An 18,525-nucleotide genomic window follows, 5' to 3' on the forward strand; every position below is an offset into this window, starting at 1 on the left:
GAAATTCCCCAAGCTTCTGCCACTGCTTCTGGTTTGAAGAGGGCATGCGCGTTGACCTGTCGCAGATGAAAGCCCTGAGATGGCGTAACAGTGCTTTCCCTTGGAGAGGCAACTGGAGGCGGCTCCCGTTGAGGAAGACTATGGTTTAGAATACATGGGGCCGCAGTCACCACAGAGGAATGGGGCTGCGGGTGGAAGGCCAGGAGGATTGGCTCCCCACCCGTCAGCCTAAACCTGCTGTCCATCTTCTTGATCATCTGGGCGCTGGCCTTGGTCGTCTCCCAGACCATTCGCATCATATGCAGGACATCCTTCTGGATGGAAATGCCAGACCAAATCGTGGTACGTTTGCCCAAGACCTCTGCTAGCACTTCCTCTTCCCGACCCAGCCCCCCAGGAGTTGGGACTCCCAGAAACTCTGCAGACCCTGAAGGCGGTCATGTAAGCATTAATGGACGCTGAGGGTTCATCGTCCTGGGCATCATCGTCACCATCGTCCGACTCCCCTTTTTTTTTACAGACCAAGGAGAATCCGGACCCTAGGACACAGGTGCCGGCAGAGACCTGTCCTGCCCCACCCCCAGGTCCGGAGCCGCAGACAGGTCCAACGGCTGTAGATGGGGAAGGAGTTGGTGGTACAGGAGATGGTGGGGAGGGCGGGGTTTCAGAACAACCGGTGGGGCCTGAACAGAAGGAGGGGCCGGCACCGTGAGTGCAGGGGGAACGGGAGGAGTATCAGAGGGGGCCGAGGCCGCGCTACCTGCGGGATGACCTCCTTCACAATGTCCTTCAGGAGCCTCTTCATCTGAGGGGAGAAAGTGCTTGAAGAAGCCGTCCATACCAGCAGTCTGATCCCTAGGGGCTCGGCCCTGGGCCTCTGCTCCTTGTGAAAGCACTGAGGCACCTGGTGTGTGTAGCCATACGGGGTTTATAGTCATAATGTCGAAAAAAAATTTCGAAAATAATAATGTCGACATCCTATACTTATAATGTAAAAAGTCATTTTTTCGAAAAAAAAATGTCGACTTTTTTTTTGACATTATAACTATAAACCCTTAAAACTATCAACACCTCACCCAACACCCCACTGCCACCCCCCCACAACCACCCTTTCACCCCTCATACTCAACACATACCAATTATTTATTTATTTATTCAATAATTAAATAAATAAAAATTGTATTTACTATGGGGGGGTCCCCCCCCTCACCCAACACCCCCCTGCCACCCCCCCCCGAAACCCCCCAACCACCCCTCATACTCAACACATCATATGGGATACATTACTCACCGTAATCGTATTTCTGATGCTTGTATCTGCTTAGATTCACATGCTGTGCATAGGCCGACATCTAGTGGAAGCTGCAGAGTATTACAGTTTGTTTTTCGAAACTCGAAAATGGGCGTCGACACAGGCGTCCCAGTAATACTATCCCTAGTGTGACGTCCACTGTACCCAAGATCCCTCACGCGTCTGGGATCCTCAGATTGTATTTTTTCTGACATGAGGAAGCATGAGGAGTAGCGCGAGTACAGATAATCCAAGCAGATAGACAGAAAGGTAAGACTACAAGCAATCATGCGCCTTCTCTCGGAGGGGAGGAAGGGTGGGTCGCATGTGAATCTAAGCAGATACAAGCATCAGAAATACGATTACGGTGAGTAATGTATCCCTTCTGAGGCTTGTGGAATCTGCTTAGATCACATGCTGTGCATAGATTAGCGAGCAGTACCCGAAGAAGGAGGTGGGATGTGAGAAGGGTCATGAGCAAACAGGTGTCTTAGAACCGCTTGTCCCACTTGTGTATCTGTCTTGGAATGAGTGTCAATGCAGTAATGCTGAGTAAAAGTGTGAATAGAGCTCCAAGTAGCTGCTTTGCAAATGGTGTTGAGGGGAACATTTGCAATGAAAGCCAGAGTGGCACCAATGCCTCTAGTAGAATGGGCCCTTGGCGTAAAAGGCAGAGTTTTTTCAGAAAGAGAGTAACACAGCTGTATACAGTTGATAATCCACTTCGAGATCGCGCCTTTAGAGACGCGATCCCCCTCTCTGCCTGTAGCTACGGAGACAAACAGTTGATCTGTTTTTCTTAGCGGTCTGGTCTTATTTACATAGTAGAGGACCGCCCTATGCACATCAAGGGTGTGTAGTTTCACCTCAGCCGAGCTTTGCGGGTTCTGGAAGAAAGCCGGAAGCTCGATGGACTGGTTTACATGGAATTTAGATATAACTTTAGGTGAGAACCTAGGGTGTGTGCGTAAAACCAGTTTGTCTTTGTGGATAATAAAGAAAGGATCTTGCACTGACAGAGCCTGAATTTCACTGACCCTTCTTATGGAGGTAATGGCTACTAAGAAGGCCGTCTTATAAGTCAGGTGTTTGAGACTACTTTTATGCATGGGTTCGAAAGGGGGGCCCATGAGCTTAGCTAGCACCACATTGAGGTCCCATCCTGGCGGTGGGTTCGAAATAGGAGGGTGAAGTCTCTTTACTCCTTCCATGAAGGCTTTAACTACTGGTACTTTCCACCACGATACTTTGTTATGGGATGTGGTGTAAGCCGAGAGGGCTGCCAGGTGTACTTTCAGAGAGTTAAAAACCAACCCTGCATCCAGCAGGTGGAGCATGTATGTTACCACGTTGGAAGGAGTGCAATCAACTGGGTTGATTTGTTTATTCTGGCACCAAATAACGAATCTCTTCCACTTGTCAAAGTAACAGTGCCTAGTGTTTGGTTTCCTGGATTCTTTTAGGATGTCCATACACCTCTGTGGTAAATTGAGATGCCCAAACTCTATGACCTCAGGAGCCATGCTGCTAGGTTCATTGAGTTGGGTTCCTGGTGCACTGTTAGACCTTGTTGCTGGGACAGTAGGTTGTACCAGGCTGGGAGTTTGATGGGCTCGCACAGCGCCATCCTGCGTAGGTGTGGAAACCATGGTTGTCTCGCCCACATGGGAGCAACTAGGATGAGCGTCATCGATTCCTTGTTCATCTTGTACACCACCTTTCTGATGAGAGGGGTTGGTGGAAAAGCGTACGCAAACATCCCTGACCAGTTCATCCACAGGGTGTTCCCTTGGGAGTCTGGCTGGGGGAACCTGGATGCAAATCCTGGGCATTGTTTGTTTTCGCTTGTGGCGAGTAGGTCTATAGTGGGGAAACCCCACTGAGAGAAGAGATTTTCTACGATCTCTTTGTGAAGGACCCATTCGTGTTCTTCTGGAAGGGAGTCTCTGCTTAGGGCATCCGCTAGGGAATTGAGCTCCCCTGGAACATGTTGTGCTGATAGGAAGATGTTCCGTCTGAGTGCCCATATCCAGATTTTCTGGGCAAGCTTGGACAGATTTGGCGAACGAGTCCCTCCTTGTTTGTTCAGATAGAACATGGCTGTCGTGCTGTCCGTCCGGATCTGCACCGACAAGTTTAGTAGATGGGGCTCGAACGCCCGAAGCGCTCGGAATACTGCCAGAAGCTCTAGCAGGTTGATGTGGTTCTTGGCTACTGAGTGAGACCAGAGACCCTGAGCTGTGTGGTGGAGATGGTGAGCTCCCCACCCAGTCAGGCAAGCATCTGTAGTTACCACTGCTTGTACTTCGGGATCGTAAAAGGGTTTTCCCCTTGCGAGATTCTCTTTTGTCCACCAGTGTAAGCTCTGTACGAGTGTTGGCGAAACGACCACTAGATCGTCCCACTGACCACTTGCCTGAGACCACTGTTTCGCCAACCATTCCTGCATGGGACGCATGCGCAGACGCGCGTGGGGGACCAGGTAAATGCATGACGCCATCATGCCCAGTAACCGCATTGCTTTGCGTACCGTTATTTGTTGACCTGACTGATAATGTGGAATTTGCAGTAGTATATTCCGAATTCTCTCTTCCGAAGGGAAGGTCAACCCTTTCTGAGTATCTAGGATTGCTCCTAGGAACTGTTTTGAGGTGCTTGGCACCAGACTTGACATCTTCTCGTTGATAGAGAAGCCTAATTCGTGGAGGAGGTCGATAGTCCTCTGAATGTTTGACCTGCAAATTCCTGGGGTTTCCCCCGTTATGAGCCAGTCGTCCAGATAAGGGTATACAGGGATTGCCTCCCTGCGTAGGTGTGCAGCTGCCACCGCCAGTACCTTGGTGAATACCCTTGGTGCTGAAGCTATCCCGAAGGGCAGTACCTTGAATTGGTAGTGGCGACTGTCCACCTTGAAGCGCAAGTATTTTCTGTGCGCTGGGAGCATGGAAATATGAAAATAGGCATCTTTCATATCCAAGGTTGCCATGTAATCCCCTTTTTTAGGAGGGGGATTACCTCTTGTAGCGTGGTCATACGGAATTTTTGGGGCTTGACATACTTGTTGGCAGGCCGTAAGCCCAATACTGGGCGCATTGTCAAATCTTTCTTTGGCACAAGGAAGTAAGTTGAATAGATACCCTTGTTTACCTGGTGTCCTGGGACGAGTTCTATCGCGTCCTTTTCTAGCAGAATGGCGATCTCCTCGAGAAGGATCTTCTGATGTTCTAAGGAGTGTATTCTTTGTCGTGGAGGGTGGTTCCGGGGACGCTGCAGTAATTCTATACAATATCCTGCGGACACTGTTGACAGCACCCATCTGTCTGAGGTGATCCCGCCTGGGTGAAGTTGGAAATGCGTCCCCCTACTGGGGTTGCGTGAGAAGGGACCCTGAACTGAGCGTCACTGCTTTGGCGGAGGCGTGCCACCTCCCTTGTTGGGGCTGCCTCTGCCTCTTCCACGACCTCTCTTGTTACCTTTACTGTAACTTTGGGTAGACTGCTGGTTGTTCCATTGTGTACCCTGTCCTTGGGCGTAGTTGCCTCTATGTGAATTTTGGCCGCGTGGGCGACGAAAATTATTGTTCCCCCTCTGGTTCGGGGGTTTGTTGGTAAGCTGGCCAAGGGATTTGAGAGTCTCGTACTCGTCCTTGGCATTTTTAAGTGGGTCTTCGACCGCTTTCCCAAACAATAGATCTGGTTCCACTGGCTTGTCTATTAATGACGCCTGTGTTTCTGTCTTGAACCCCGACTGCCGTAACCACGCATGTCTCTTGATAACAGTACCTTCTGCTATCAATCTTCCTGCGTTGTCTGCAGCGTCGAAAGTTGCTTTTAAAATGCAACCAGACACGGCTCTCCCTTCTGCCGAGATCCGAGCCAACTGGCCCTTTAACGGTTCAGGAGCAGAGGCTATGAGCGCCGCGACCTCTTCCCATTGATGGCAGTTGTAACTTGCCAACAGGGTGGTGGAGTTAGCAATCCTTGCTTGGTAGGCGGACGTTGAGGCTACCTTCCTGCCAAACCCGTACAGTTTTTTGCTCTCCTTGTCGGGAGGAGCTTCCGACGACGATAAGGGTGTCCCAGCCCTCTTCCGAGTGTTGGTAACCACTAGGGAGTCTGGTTTAAGATGACCTCTTATATAAAGAGGGTCAGACTGGGCTGCCCGAAAAAGTTTTTCGACTTTGGGGTTGACGGCTCTGGTGAGGTTAGGATTCACCAGGGATGGATCGATTCTACGTTGGATGGATTTAAGGATAGGGATGGTCTCAGCGACCGGCCTCCTCTCTCCCACCAACTCTTCTGCGAAGTCCTTTTCCTCCTGTACACCGTGGGTGTCGATGTGAAAATGTTCTGCTGCGCGAGCAAGAACTTCATTAAGGAGGGGCTGGTTATCAACTGGCGAGTCGGTAACTGGGGCTTCGCTTTCTACCGGGGAATCTACTCTGTAAATTTCCTCATCTTCTACCTCCTCCAGGTCCTCATCCTCCGCATAGTATTCAGACCCGGTTTGTTCCTCCATAATTGAAAACTCCTGGTCCCCTTCAGGGAAAGGTTGTCCTTGGTATCTGGGGTGTGGAGTAGAGTATGGAGTAGAGTAAGGCTGCACCTCGAAGGGGTCAGGTCTTTCGACCCGGGCCTTTTTACTTAGGGGGATAGGATCAGAGGAGCCTGAGGGTGTGGCCCCTTGAGGGTCATACGAAAGGAAATGTTCTGGGTTTTTGTCATAAAAATCCGCTAAGGAAGACATTCTTGACATGACCCTGTCTATGTCCTCACTGGACCATTCTTTGGAACAGGGTATGGCTTTAGTAGGCAACTTAGAGGACTTATCAAGGGTACCCTTGCTGGATGTTGCTGTCCCAGTAGATGTATGTTTATCTGTCTGCTTGGGGTGGAAGGATGGTCTTACAGGAGTGGAAGGCTGAGCTTTCCGCTGTTTCCCTCCCTCCCCGTGCATGGAAAAATGTTTCCCCTGCCCATTAGAGGCCCCAGAGACTTTCGGCGCCTGGCGCCGAGGGTCGGGAGAGGTATTCTGTTTGGAGCGTGGGGCCTCGCTGGTGTTAACTGCGCTCTCGGTCTCTTGGAGCGCGGCCTGGGGGTGGAAGTCGTCTTCGTCTTCCGACGATGGAACTTCCGTTAATATAGGGAGCGAGGCACTCTTGGCAAGAGTGGATGATTGCCTTGCGTCATGAGGCGATCTCGATCGAGAGCGCCCAGAGGACACCGAGTCGGACCGTTCTATCCGTGCCTCTTTCCGAGAAGTCGACGTCGTCGAGGTTCGGTTGGACTTAGTGTGCTTAGTGTGTGTAGGTGTAGCGCTTGCGTCGCCGGGGGTCTTCCCCATAGCCGCCCTGCCGGACAACCTTCCGAGGTCGGGGACCTGCGCTCGGCAGTCTTTCAACGCCGTAATGCCCTCGCCGTCCGAAAGTACGGCGTCGCTGCCATCGCTGAAGGCGCCCTCCGCTGCCATGGCTGCCTGCCTGGCGTGGTGGGCCCAACGCTTTGTCGAACGGTCCTTAAGTGTTTTAGGTTTAAACCTACTACACGCTCTGCAGTACGCTTCGGGGTGGTCCCTCGGCAAGCAGAGATTGCACGTGGCGTGCCTGTCGACCCAAGGGTATTTGCGATTGCACTTGGGGCAGAATTGGAAAGGGGTACCCTCCATACGCACCTTGAGGCAGCGGGCTGATAAGTGTAGGAAATATATATGTACCTATATACCAAGAGTGAAGAGTATGTACCACTCTCCCTACTTGCAGGGCCGAGGCCAGCGGCCTACTAGGCCCGGGCCGAGGCCAGCGGCCTTCCGAGGCCCAGATCCGTCGTGCAGCAGCCGACGGTCGATGTCTTCTCCAGCCGTCGTCGAGATCGATGGTCGACGTTGGGGTGGGGAAGGATGTCAATAAATAATTTTAAATTGCAATATAATAGCAAAAGTATGGCTAAGGCCAGGGGACTCCGCAAGATGCTTCCGACCAGTATGGCGGAAAAAAACAATCTGAGGATCCCAGACGCGTGAGGGATCTTGGGTACAGTGGACGTCACACTAGGGATAGTATTACTGGCACGCCTGTGTCGACGCCCATTTTCGAGTTTCGAAAAACAAACTGTAATACTCCGCAGCTTCCACTAGATGTCGGCCTATGCACAGCATGTGATCTAAGCAGATTCCACAAGCCTCAGAAATATATATATTTATTTATTCATACACTAAATTAAATTTCGAAAAAATATCGAATAATGTCGACATTTTTGTTTGTCGACATTATTGTTTTTCGACATTAATTTGTCGACATTTTGACTGTCGACATTATTGATGTCGACATTATGACTGCACACCGCCATACGGCTGTGGTGGGTAGATTTAACCGAGAGGGGACAACACCTGCACCGTAGGATCCGCAGCCGCTTCCCGAGGGAAGGGGGCCGAGATCATCCTGCAAAGCCTGTTCAATGGGCAAAAGCACTGGTAGGCCTGGAGCTGCATCCAAGATTGCCGGCTGTCTGGCAGGCTCCACCATTTACCACTCCACCATTATAAAGTCTTGCGCCACGCCCGCAGTGGGAGGGCGTGAAGGCCCAAATACAAGAAAGGCCTCAGACAAGAGAGGATACAGCTTCGGTCTTGCACCCGAAGCAAACATGTTAACCTCAGAGATCCCTCTGGTAGGCAATGAACCCTCAGCCAGCCGGTAGTCCTAACACCATCATTCATGACCTTGTAGCGAGCTTGGAGCCCTGGACCGGTAGCAGTGCTGGATCTAGCTGAAGACGGACTCTTGTAGGTGGCACTGGAGGATCCCTTACTGTTAGGGAGAATTCTCTGTTTAGGCTGAATTTCCTAACCTAGTGAGTTCCCCAGCAGCTTTGCTGGATTTTTTGGGGTTTATTTTTTTCTCCTGCTAAGAGTGAGACTTTTACCCTCACTCTTGGACAGGATTTGAGTGTGTTTCTTTGAATCTAGAGGTGTTTAATGGGCTATGGGGTCTTTTACTCCATAGGGTTGCATGTGTTTTTGTGATGTGTGTTACACAGCACCCTCAGTGCAGTGACACAGGGGTGTCTTAGTGACCCCCCAGTATAGACTCCATACCCTGGGACTGACTACTGTCTCCCAGGGCATGTAAAGTCACCATTGACTTTACTAGTCTTAAATTCTGAACAGAACCAGTACAAACCATCATATTGTGGACGTACTGGCTGGGGCAATTTGATTGCCCCAGGGTCTGTTAGTCGAGGGGGCACGTCTCTGTCCCCCCTGATCGAGTTTTGGCTGGTGGCAGTGGATACTACTTTTTATATTCAACCGCGAATATTTTCCTACGGGATTTCCCATTGTTTTAGGCTACTATCTTTATTTATTTATTTACGGTGGCCTCGAACATACCACCGGTTTATTTAATTAATATTAATTCTCCGGTTGGTATTTTTTGCCAAAACTTGATTCTAAAATGGCGTTTGTGTTCTCTTCTGTGACTCCAACCCAAGCCGAGCCCTTTGTTCCACTTTTTGGCGGGCTTCTCCACAGAAGCCCTCCAAAGTGCTGCCACTATGTCTGGGGTACTTAGGAGGGGTGGAGGGGGATTTAGGCACCCTGGACTGAGTTGCCTAGGCAACTCAAGTCGCACTCCATCCTGATTGGCCCAAGTGGTGAGCCGGCCGGCTCACCACTTAGTATGTTTGAGTGACAGCTAGGCTGAGTGAATGGGGGTTTGCTGCATAAAAGCAGGGCTTTGGGGACTGGAACTTCAGAAGTCGCCACAGGACCTAAGAATCCAACGAGGGAGAAGCTGAGCCGACCTGCCACGACACCACTACCGGTGGAGCCCTGCTGGACCGTCTCGCCACTTTTTCACAACGACAGAGGAGATCTCCCGCTGGAGAGTCTTCTTCCTTTGACTGGTGGGGATAACCAGTTTCACCGTCTTTTCGCTTTCCCGACATATCTCGTGGCCGCCTTGCCCGTGCCAAGCACCCCGGCAACCGGGATACCACGTTTTACCACGACCGCGAGACAAAGGTACCACCTTTAACCGGAAAACTCTGCGGCTGGTTTCTGCCCTGGTAGTGCAACGACCTTCAGCTTTCCTCCAAGTCGAGATCTTCTCTTCCCCTGGACGACGACGCAACTTGCACCCACTACCAGGAACAACTGCCACCGCTGGAGGATCCTTCCCACTTAAGGTACCGTGTCCCGCCTAGCTTCCCTTGCTACAGACTGTACGGGGTAGATTTAGCCCTCGGCTTTCGAACCTGGGTTAGCCTGGGACACCTTGGCTAAACTTTTCTAAGCCTCTCTAAACTCTTTTCTGAACCCTCTGCAAGACTTTCTAAGCCTAGTGTAACTGTGTGAACTTGGGCGCATTTGTGCTCTGCTCTCTCTAAGAGTGGGCCCAGCCTTTGGACTTTGGCTCACCAGTGACTTTTTGCTCTCTGCCTTGCTAACAGTGTTCTGGAATCGTAGAGTGGTGTACCTCTTCATATTCTGTCTTTTTCCCTCCCTTTTTCACAAACTTATTAGAGTGCAATCTAGTTAAGCGCTCACCTCTGTATGAAAATAAGTGGTGTTTTACTGTGATTTTCTAATAGGGAAAAAGGGGTGTATATATCATAATAGTAACTGTGTTTAGAATATTTTACAATAAGAGTGCTGGAGTGTTTCAACTGTGTTTTTAAATAATTATATGCTTTGATACCAAAGCTCTGGTCAGTGTTTGCTTGTATTATTGTATCTGAGTGCCTATTGAGTATACTTTGCATACTGCCTAACTCTTCTTGAGGGAAGTCTGACTGCTCAGCCACAGCTACCAGGTAAATCTGGGTGGTAGACTGCTACCAAGTGGGTTTACTGCCAACACCTGTAGTCTTAAATCTTTTGCAGTGGTCCCTAAGGGAACTGCACAGATTTCTGCCTAACACTTACCACTCCCCCCACCCCCTGGGGTAGAAAGAGCCCGATTGTCCTTCCAAGGACAGCCTGGTAGGTGCTCTGAGCCCTTCAGCTTGGGAGCCAGTAGCTTGGAAGGCCTCAGGTCTGTCCCCGGACTACCCAGAACAGCCCCCGGGCACTTCGGCTTGTGAGCCGGTAGCCTTAGAGGCCTCGGGCCTGCCATAACCTGAGCCCCGGGGAAGGAGTTGCTGTGCTATGAAGCTGTGCTGAACAGAGGCACTACCTTGTCTTGACAAGAGGTCCTGGAGACGAAGTCCTTAAGGTGGGGAGGAGGAGAAGTGTGGAAGTCCTCCCTCTGCAACGACAAGCGATTCTTCAATGCTCTGTGAGCGAGAGTGCTGCAGGCCGAACACGAGTCCCAGCGGTGGTCAGGCCCCAAGCACTCAAGACAGAGTACATGGGTCTCTGAGGCCGGGAATGAACAGTTGCATGAGGCACACCTTGTGAAGCCTCCTGCGGTCGGCAAGCGCCTGGGGAGGCGACACACCGAAGGGAAGTGAAATAAAAATGGACAAAAACCAACAGGGAGCAAGCGGAAAGCTAATAAAGTCCCTGCTCTGGCTGCCAGGTACAACACTGTCCGTACAGAAAAAGGCACTGCAGTGAGGCGGCGGGACGTTCCCATGCCTCAGGTTGCGCCCCCACACGCTATTCTAAATTTAAAGGGAACGCTCAATTTTTCTCTGCCAAATGTTCCTGTACCATCCCCATGTTGGGGGACGCCCACAGGGATGGAGGAAAGGGGATGGGACATAAGAGTACCTTGTTCTACCTATGTTTGGCCTGCAAGGAGACCACAAAGCAGTTGTGTTATGGGCATTAGAGTTAGAATATATTAGAGTCTCTTAGATAACTCAATTAATATCATTAAGTGTACCTGAAGACTTTTTAGCTGGCCAATCCTAAATGGATGGCTACCAAAGCGTTCCAACATAAACAGTTGTGAATTGGCAAACAGGCCTCCAAGTATGGAGACACCTGGTCATTATAAAGATTTGTTTTCTTAAAGTTGTCATGAAAAAAGCTGAAGAGATGGGACAAGTGAGTAACCTGTTGCCCATGGATTGCATTTGCATTAAAGTCTATGCCTCTACCTGCTGGCCAATTTTGTTTTAAGATCTTCCTTGACTGCCTACCAGCTTACATCGGTATCATTTGCCCAGGGTGCTTGTCATAAGACTCTCTGTCTCAATTTCTAGACCCAGAGGTGAGCGCCTCTGCTGTCGGGCTAGATTCACACTTGCCCATTGCTGCTTCAACAAACTTCTTTTACCACCAAACTGCCACTGGCCCTCTTCTTCACGGGTTCTGGGCTGTTGGTGCAGTCCAACTTTCAGGATCCCTTTGAAATAACAGTTTTCACCAGTGAGCTTGTGGTCCACTGTGCACCCATTTGTTCCCAGGTCTCGGGTTATAATTGTTCTTTTGAAATGTGTTTAATACTGGAGACCAGTTTCTAAGCACGAAACCAGGATTCAAACCGATCTTGATACACGTTGCATTGCTTCCAAGACAAACGTGTTGCCCCTGAGCTATCCTCGTGGCCACTGGTTGTCGAACCTGGGGCAGGATCTCTTCTGCTGGAGTTGCCAAATTCTTCACTTATGGGACCTGTACGTAATATCTGTCTGCACCGACACTATAACCGTAAGCAAACTATTGACCTTCATTGGTTCCTAGAGGCCACCATTTCTCAACTTACTAACTCCCTCAAAGTATGGAAGGCATGTACCAGAGTGAACATTTTAAATAAACATTTCTTGCCAATGAGGTTGTGGAATTTTTAAAACATTACTGTGATTAATATTGTATATCTTCAATTTTTCTCTGCCTTAATCCAAGACAACAGTTTAGATGGGTTTTCAGAATCCCATAACCAACCAGAGGACCATGCAAGGAGACATGTAATCTGCCATTAACACGTTCCTTTGTTCACTTGAGTCGTAAATCACTAGCAAACATTCTACACAGATGGGAATTATGGCCATGTGAGAAAGGCAAACCCAAAAGAAAAATAAAGCACCTGCTAGAGTAGGCAGAGTCCTGTGAAAACGGGGTTCCTCCTCTTGGAGTGTAGGGTGTCCCCTGGGTTGACGACTGCGATGAACCAGGAGTGAACTGCCCGTAGGGAGAAGGGGTGTCCTGACGTCCACTGGAGAAAGCTGTATCCTGCGAGGATGGGGTACCGTTTCCAGGAGTCGAGGGCACAGAACTGGCAGTGAAGACCGCATCACTGGATGGTCGCCTTCTGGATTCAACCTGCAAAAAATTAATACGTGGTTAATGACAAACTATTGTTTACATGGAAAAAACACTGTCAAACTGCACTAAAAAGAATTATAGGTTACTCACCGTAGTGACCAACGTACTCTTAGTCAATAGTCCCCTTTCCTCAATACTGCATGGGTGTTCCTTCCAAGGGACGGGAGACGGAACCTTTTTCACCAAAAAAAACACCTTCCCCTTTAAATTTAGAGGCACGCCGGGGTGCGGCCCGGGTAGCATGTGCTGCCCTGACTCTGCCCACCGGCGCCACACTTCAGTCTCCATTGACACGTCAACAATAGAATTAACATTGCCTAATGACACCAGTATTATTAGGGGGGAGCTTGGTGGGACGCATGGAGGAAAGGGGACTATGGACTAAGAGTATGTTAGTCACTACAGTGAGGAACTTCTAATTACTCTGACGTCCCGTCCCCGTTCCTCCATACTGTATGGGTGATTACAACAATGTAGCCCCCGGGTGGAGAGGTGACCCTCCTTAAGCAAATAGGTTCCTGAAAATCGCCTGTCTGAAAGCCGCGTCAGCTCTATATCCGGCATCCAAACAGTAATGCTTGCAAAAAACAGAGGTAGTGGCCCCAGTGGCTGCCCTGCTTATGACTTTCCAAGGGACATGGCGCTGGAATGCGATGGCCGTTGCCTTGGCCCTGACTGCATGTGCATGCATGTTGGCCGGAAGTGGTTTGTGCTGGCCCTCGTACGCTTCTTTGATGGCCGAGACCATCCAGCGGGATATGGAGGGCTTGGAAGCCTGATAGCCAGGTCTTGAGGCTCCGAAGGTGACAAAAAGGGCATCCGATTTGCGGAAGCCTTTGGTCCTGTCTAAGACGAACTTCAGGGCACGCCTGACATCCAGGCAGTGCAGCACTCTCTGTGCTTTGTCCTTAGGATCGGCAAAAAACGTAGGAAGGACCATTTCCTTGTTCAAGTGGAAAGGAGATGGCACCTTGTGCAGAAATGCTGGGTGTGCCCGCAGAACTACTTTGTCCCTGTGAAAGGTAGTATATGGTTCCGAGGCGACCAGCGCCTGGATTTTGCTGACTCAACGAGCCAAGGTGAGGCCGACCAGTAAGGTCGTCTTGATGGTGACCAGCCTGATGTCCGTGGACGCCATTGGTTCAAATGGTTTGTGCGCCAGGACGGCCAATACTGTGTTAAGGTCCCAAACAGGGTGCGGCCTCTTGATGGGCGGGTAGAGCCGTGTGAGCCCCGTCAAATGTTACTTGACAATCGGGTTGGAGGAGAAGATCCCCTCCTGCGAGTTACTGTAAGCTCCGATGGCATCGAGTGGGCCAGGTGTGTAGAGAAGGAGAGCACGTTGTCCAAAGTACGTGCCAGGGGGTCAATTTCCTTGGAGTCTGCCCAGTGGCAGAACCTGGTCCATTTACTTTTATATTGGGCCCCGGTAGCTTTGCTCCTTTGTGCCCTGCTCAGGCACCACGCTCCGAGGGCTAGTTTGCGGCGCTGGGTGGATAACCCTGCACCCCCTGCTGCGCCAGAAGATGTGCTGGGCCCGTCGGGAGGTGAACCTGGGGCATCTGAGAGGCTGAGCATCTCCGAAAACCATGGCCTGGCCGGCCACCATGGAGCTATTAGAATGATGTTGAGTTGGCAAGACTCCTTGATCTTGCAAATCACTCTGTGAATCAGCGGTGTGGGAGGGAAAGCGTAAGCCTTACTGCCGTTCCATTGAAGCCGAAATGCGTCGCCCATGGAGGGGAAATGAGGGCGCTTCTTGTTGTGCCTGGTGGCAAAGAGATCCACCTGGGGATGACCCCACCTGTTGAAGATCTCCTGAATAACGAGTTTGTTTAGCTGCCACTCGTAATTGTCCGCTCCCAACCTGCTGAGCCTGTCTGCCTCCTGGTTGGATTCCCCCGGGGAGATGGACTGCTGTGACATAGATGTCGTTTTCCAGGGCCCAAAACCACATGATTGCCAGTCTGCACAGAGGAGGGTATCTGGTGCCTCCCTGCTTGTTGACATAGTACATGCTGGTTGAGTTGTCTGTCTGGATGAGGACAGCCTTTCCCCTGGGAATTGGTAGGAGTGCTCTGAGCGCTAGCCAGATGGCGCTCAGCTCTATCCAATTGATTTGGTATTCCTGTCGAGTCCAGGTGTCGTGGACCGAGAGATCGTCCAGGGTGGCTCCCCAGCCCTCTAGCGAGGAGTCTGTGGTGATGGTGGCCCAGCAGGGAGGGTGGCTGAAAGGGCTTGCCTGTCCGTAGGTTGCAGTCCCTGGACCACCATGTTAAGTCCGGGTGGAGAGATGGATAAACGTTGATCATCTCTGATTGAGAGCCCAGCTCCTGGTTCCATGAGGCAGCGAAGTGCAGCTGAATCCTCCTTATCCTCAATCTCGTGTGTGGAACGGCTAATAGGAACGCCGCCAAGAGACCCAGGAGATGCTGGAACCACCATGCAGAGGACACCTCTCTGCTGAGGAAGTGGGTGGTGGCCCTCTTGATGGCTGAAATCTTGTCCTACGACGGAAATACCTTCTCGGAGCACGTGTCCCAGATGAGGCCCAAGAATGTCAGTCTGTGTGGGCTGCAGCTGCGACTTCTTGAAATTGAGCGAGAAGCCCAGATCGTGCAGTGTGTTCATAAGGGCATGGGAAGATGGTGAACCTCTTCAGGAGATGTAGCCCTAACGAGCCAGTCGTCGAGGTATTGGTAGATGTGGAGGCCCTGCGCTCTGAGGAGTGCAGCCACCATATTCATGAGCCTGGTAAAGACCGTGGGTGCCGAATTGAGGCCCAAAGGAAGGACCTTTTATTGAAAATGGTAGCCCATGATCCTGAACCGTAGGAAAGAGCGATGAGCTGCCAAATTGGGACGTGTAGGTACACGTCCTTCAGATCCAGGGAGAACATCCAGTCTCCCTTGCAAAATGTCTCCGCTATAAAAGCTGGCATAACCATCTTGAATTTCTGAAGGGGTAAGGAGAGATTGAGGGTGGAAATGTCCAGCACAACTCTCAGGCCCGCATGGTGGTTCTTCTGAATGGCGAAAAAGCTGGAATAAAAGCCGAAGCCTCGCTGGGAGGCTGGGACTTCCTCCACTGCCTGGCTCTCTACGAGTGACCAGATCTCCGCCAGAAGAGTTGCTGTCCCAACCTGAGGGAGTGGAGGAGGGAAGAAAGGCTGGGATAGGTAGGCGGTACCCCGTGGATACTACGGAGAGGATCCAGCAGTCTGCGATATTCTTGCGCTGGAAATGTGCATGGAGAGCAAGCCTGCCCCCCACTGGAGACACGTGGGCCCGAAGGGACGTGCCATGCATTCTGTCCCTCTGATGCTGTCGCAGAGGGGGGAGTGGAAAAAGCCCTTACTCTGCCCGCCTCCACCACCCACCCCTTTTTTGTTGCTTGCGCCGGTTCTTAGACGGCGAGCAGCCCTGCTGCCTTGATCTCTGTTCCTGAAAGCCGCGGAACCCTCCATATGTACGCCTTCTGACGGAGCGCTGCAGTGACTGGGTGTACAACTTGGGTATAGTCTTTGTCAAAATGGATAAAGACTTGGCTGTTTGTGAGATGTTTTTCTTCTTGTCCAGCTCTTAGTCCGTGGTGGAGTGGATGAGGGCTCCCCCCCCACCCCTCCTCGAATGGTAGATCTAATATGTGTTCCTGGACGTCCAGGTTGAATTTCATGGGCCAGAGCCAGGCTGTCCTCATTTCTGTGGCGATATAGATGGCACGGCCAGAGGTGTCGATATGGGCCACAGTGGATTCCATGAGGTCATGCGCCACCCGCTTGGCCTCTACCAGCCCCGCCTTAAAACGTGATTGGCTCTGCACAGGGCGTTCCGGGAGGAAGTCTGCAGTTTCCCGCCATATTCTCTGGTTGGCGGCAGCCAGCATGGCATTGGCATTGGCATTGGCTTGACGAAGGTGCAGGGACGGAATAGCGTTTCTTTCCATACGCCTCCAAGATCTTCTCCACCTTGCCTAGTAGAGCCGCAGAGGAGGAGACTGAGGATGACTGAGGCTTGGAATATAGTGATGCAGCAGCGATCAACGAGGAGTGTGGCTGAGAGCAAGAGTGTATCCCCTTTTATCTGCCTGTACTTGGCGTCCAGGCATCGATTGACCAGCTGGGCCGAGTGGGGCTTAAGCCAACCCTTCTTGGCCAGGGAGACTACATCGGTCTACAGAGGAATCCCTGTCTTGGCAGAGGGGCATTGCGTGAGGACTTCAGCCAGAACCCCCTCTGCCAGCTGCTCGACCTCAGCCTGGGGTAGACCCAGGTATTCCGCCAGCCCAGCAAGACTTTCGTGTAAGGCCCCGGCTGAAGATTGCATGTCTGGATCCTCCTCATCGTCCATGTCCTGCAGATCAGGAGGATCCTGCGGAAGTAGAGGAGTAGTTGGAGCCGGAGGCTGGGGTAAAAGAACTGCAGTCGGGGGCTGAGGAGGCAGCGGAGACTGGTACAGAACCGCCTGAGGAGTCGGCTGGGGAGCTGGGACTAGCAGCTGCACCGGGGTTGGGGGCGATGGTGGAGGCGCTTGTGGTGCCGCTAGCATAGTCGGGAGGACTTCAATGATGGCGTCTTTGAGGATAACCCCCATACGTGGTGACTTCATGAGCCAGAGGAACCTCTCGAAGAATCCCTCCTCACTGGTCTGAGGGGGGGGGGGGCGTTTAGGGGGTACTGACTGCATAGCCGGAGGCTTCTGGAGCCGCTGCATACCCTGCCGTTTGGACACAGTGGGAAGTTGCCCTCTGCATAAGGATAGGCTGTCGGCCATGTAATGGTTGAGGCTAGTCCCACCTTGACACTGGTTCTTCGCCGAACTCCTGGAATGGCGTTGGACGGGTGCCTCTGTCTGGCACGGCGGCCATCTTGTCAAGCTGTCTGCCAAATGCCTTCGACGTGTTGCTCGGCTCGCTGGGCCCAGCCTCCTCCAGGACTATTGTATGTGGATCACACGGCCTACCCTGCTCCTCAGCCTAGGCCCGGTAGGTGTGAGAGCCTCAACCTGGGGGTCGGTAGAGCTGTGTTTAGGCGCCCCCTCAGACGTATTGCCGGTACTAGGGTGTTGCCTCTCGGCCATAAGGCCGTTACAAGGGCGGAGTCTGTCGGATGACAATCCGCTACAAGAACCTTCCGATCCCTCAACACTGCCACCGGGCGGATCCGAGGATTCTCTCGGCCCGAGGGCCGGTAGCTGAAACAGCCTCGGTGCACGTGCTGGTACAAGAACGGTCCTTCCCACGTGGGAGTGTCGTTGTGAAGGAGTCTCCTTTGCGGGCTGCGATGGAAAATAGCAGCCCTACCTTGGGCCTGGCTCTGTTTTTCACAAAGTTCTTGAGGTCCTCTACAGGAGACCTCTGGAAGAGCTCTCTTCACCTGGCTAGTCTGTTCTTAAGCGTTTTCGAAGATTAGCGAGCCACACGCTGAACAAGCTTGCCAACCGTGGTCTCGGACAAGTTAACATAGACAGGGGGCATGAGGGTCTGAAGTTGGGAAGAGCCTGTTGCAGGATGGACACCTGCTGAATCCTGTGGAAGTCGAGATGCACCCGGGAGGAGCGTGGCGCCCGAGGACTGAGTACCTGAATGATAAAAAGACAAAGACGACGCATCCGCGCATGGATTTACATGGCCAAAGCCAAACCCAGGAGCGCTGGTGAATTCGACCTGTTCCCGTCGACGTGGAAAAGGGGACTGGGGTGTGGCACTTGAGGGCAGAGTCAGGACAGTACATGCTCCCAGGGCCGCACCCCCACGCGCCTCTACATTTAAAGGGGAAGAAGGTTTTTTTCTGGTGAAAAAGGTTCTGTCTCCCGTTCCTTGGAAGGGAAGCCTATGCAGTATGGAGGAAAGGGGACAGGACGTAAGAGTATCTGGCAACATCCCTGTGCCGGAGTACAGTGCCCAAAGAAGGCTTGTCCACAGACCTGACAATGCTGATAACACTTACTGAGTGGCCATTTAGTTGCAAACTCTATTGGAGACCTCACATTAAAAATTAAAGTTATACACCGTAGTGACTAGAG

At 51.6% G+C, this 18,525-nt stretch overlaps 1 protein-coding gene across 4 annotated transcripts in view; it reads right to left on the minus strand.

Moving 5' to 3' along the window:
- Positions 1-18,525, minus strand: part of SETD1A (SET domain containing 1A, histone lysine methyltransferase) — a 1,694,645-nt gene that overhangs the window by 1,134,267 nt on the left and 541,853 nt on the right. For all 4 annotated transcript variants that reach the window (XM_069651930.1, XM_069651928.1, XM_069651929.1 and 1 more), the window contains exon 7: positions 12,264-12,499. In XM_069651930.1, coding sequence (XP_069508031.1) covers positions 12,264-12,499 — 236 coding nt within the window. The remainder of the gene's footprint in view (positions 1-12,263; positions 12,500-18,525) is intronic.

The sequence above is a fragment of the Ambystoma mexicanum genome, chromosome 3p (assembly GCF_040938575.1).
Source record: "Ambystoma mexicanum isolate Mex_15411 chromosome 3p, UKY_AmexF1_1, whole genome shotgun sequence".
Classification (NCBI taxonomy): domain Eukaryota; kingdom Metazoa; phylum Chordata; class Amphibia; order Caudata; family Ambystomatidae; genus Ambystoma; species Ambystoma mexicanum.